General features: G+C 46.2%; 1 protein-coding gene across 1 annotated transcript; it reads left to right on the top strand.

Moving 5' to 3' along the window:
• Nucleotides 1-451: 451 nt before the first annotated feature.
• LOC117873170 (olfactory receptor 52E4-like) lies at nt 452-1,399 on the top strand. Its single transcript, XM_034762258.1, has one exon. It carries the CDS (start codon nt 452-454, stop codon nt 1,397-1,399), a length of 948 nt encoding a protein of 315 aa, XP_034618149.1.
• Nucleotides 1,400-2,863: the final 1,464 nt, after the last annotated feature.

The raw sequence follows: 2,863 nt of genomic DNA, 5'->3' as shown, positions 1-2,863 counted from the left end.
TGATTTTGAACTGGATGAATAGGGAACTCCCTTAAGATTGGACTCCTTATCTTGGCTCTCATTACATTAAGAAACAATGAGGGATAAACAGTATCCACACTTGTGTTTCCTAATGGTGCCTCTTAAGTTTCCCCCAACATAAGGTGCAGGAATTATTAACGCAGGGAGCAGAATAAAATTATCGAATTGCATTTAGTAGGGTCATTGTTATTTTCTCTGAATAATGAAAATGTAATTTTTCCATGTGTGAAGAGTGATCAATCTGCTTCTCCGATGAGAACAGCCTCCACTAGTGCATGCACTGTCTCATGTTAATGTTGTTTCTCCATTCAGGCATTTCTACTGTGACCATCACCCGAGATCCTGGGAACACACAGAAAGTCAGGGGAACACACGGTAAATGCAGGAGACACCCTTATGTCTCAGAGTTGGACACTTTCTCTCCTACGCCATGTCAAATTCTAACACAACCGACTTCACCAACCCCTCCACCTTCATCCTACTTGGCATTCCTGGCCTAGAGGCAGCCCATATCTGGATCTCCATTCCCTTTTGTGCTATGTACTTCATAGCCGTCTTGGGGAACTTCACCATCCTGTTCATCGTGAAGAGGGAGCCAAGCCTCCACGGACCCATGTTCTATTTCCTCTGCATGCTGGCCATCACTGACCTGGTCATGTCCACATCCACCCTGCCCAAAATACTGTGCATCTTCTGGTTTAATTTGAGGGAGATCAGTTTCAGTGCCTGCCTCACCCAGATGTACTTCGTTCTCTCCTTCTCAGGGATGGAGTCTGGAATCCTTGTGGCCATGGCTTTTGATCGCTACGTGGCCATCTGCAATCCTCTGAGATATTCCACCATCCTGACAAACTCTGTTGTGGCCAAGATAGGCCTGGCTGTGCTGCTGCGTAGTGGCATACTCACATTACCCTATCCCTTCCTGGCGAGACAGTGGCCATATTGCAGAAAAAACATCATCCCCCACTTTTATTGTGGGCATATAGCTGTGGTGAAGCTGGCCTGTGCTGACATCAGCATCAGTAGTTACTATGGCCTGTTTGATCTTATCTCTGTGAACGGAATGGATGTGTTTTTTATCGCCGTGTCCTATACTCTGATCCTCCGGGCCATCTTCCGCCTCCCCACAAAGGATGCCCGGCTCAAAACTTTTGGGACCTGCATCTCTCATCTTTGTGCCATCTCAGCTTTGTACATCCCAGATTTTTTCTCCTCTCTCATTCAGCGGTTTGGCCACAATGTGCCACGACATTTCCTTATTCTCATTACCAGTGTGTATCAGCTGGTGCCTCCCATGCTGCACCCCATCATTTACGGGGTGAGGACCAAACAGATCCGGGGCAGGCTGCTCCAGCTCCTTACTCATAAAGGGACCTAAATATTTTCTCCTTGTGCCCTGGCTCTGAGATTGAGCTCTGTGCAGAGCTGGCTTTTCCATGGTGCTGGGGCCTCTTCCCTCAATATCTTTGTTACGGAGCATGGGGGGAGACAAGGCCCTGCACCCCCGGCTTCCTGCGATTCACCATGACTCTCAGCCAGCCAGTAAAACAGAATGTTTATTTAGACGACAGGAACACGGTCTAAAACAGAGCTTGTAGACACAGAGAATAGGACCCCTCAGCCGAGTCCATTTTGGGGGGCAGTGAGCCAGACGGACACCCACGTTTGTGCCCAGTCCATGTCCCCAGCCAGCTCCAAACTGACTTCCCCTCCTGCCCCTTCTCCTCTTCTTTGTCCCTTTCAAGGACAGGTGGTCACCCCATTCCTTTTTTCTCCAACACCTTTAGCTATCACCTTGTAAGTGGGGAAGGGCCCCAGCCTTTAGTTGCCAGAAGACTGAGTGTCAGCCATTTATGCACACTGGCCTTTATCCCACCACCTAGAGACTTAAGAAATGCATAGGGGAAACTGAGCCACCCCTACAATATTCAGAGGAAACCTTAAGAATAGTCCCAATTCGTCACACACTTACTGGACAGACAGACACAGATCAAACCCTTCCTTGTCCTTACTGTGCTGTGTCAATGTGATGAACTGGGGAGTCATTCTATGTATATTACACTTAGTGGCTTCATTTCAAGCATGCATCATTTATACCAGGCCTCAGTGACCTATAACATATTAAATTGATATATAAATCACTATATATATGGTTGAAAATGCATTTTAGCTTTCAACTACTTCCTGAACTTTACATATGTTTAGTTACTGGTTTTCCTTACCCCTCAGTGTCCCCTTCAGTAGGGATCTAGTTCAAGGTCATCATTGAGTACTTGGTATTCAAGGGTCTGAAGAGGTGTCAAGGTTCCTTCCCCGCTCTGAACTTTAGGGTACAGATGTCGGGGACCTGCATGAGAAGCTCTAAGCTCAATTAACAGCTTAGATCTGGTCTGGCTGCCACCACTCATAAATTGTTCGCCCTCTATAACACGGATAGAGAGATATACAAAGCTCTTTGCCAACCCAGGTATTAACACATACTCTGGATTAATTAATAAGTAAAACGCGATTTTATTAAATACAGAAAGTAGGATTTAAGTGGTTTCAAGTAGTAACAGACAAAACAAAGTAAGTCACCAAGCAAAACAAAATAAAACACGCAAACCTATGTCTAATCAAACTGAATATAGATAAGAGCCCCACCAGTTCCAGAATGCTCCCTTTTACAGATTGATTTCCTTTTAGCCTGGATCCAGCAATCACTCCCACCCCTTGCAGTCACTATCCTTTGTTCCAGTCTCTTTCAGGTATCTTTGTGGGTGGTGAGGCTCTCTCTTTAGCCAGTTGAAGACAAATGGAGGGGGTCTCCCCTTGGCTTAAATAGACTTCCTCTTGTGGGTGG

The sequence above is a fragment of the Trachemys scripta genome, chromosome 1 (assembly GCF_013100865.1).
Source record: "Trachemys scripta elegans isolate TJP31775 chromosome 1, CAS_Tse_1.0, whole genome shotgun sequence".
Lineage (NCBI taxonomy): Eukaryota > Metazoa > Chordata > Testudines > Emydidae > Trachemys > Trachemys scripta.
This window is presented reverse-complemented; position numbering and strand designations above follow the sequence as displayed.

Excerpts from the sequence above, each read along its gene's own strand:
- LOC117873170 (XM_034762258.1), top strand. The coding sequence starts at position 452 with ATGTCAAATTCTAACACAACCGACTTCACCAACCCCTCCACCTTCATC.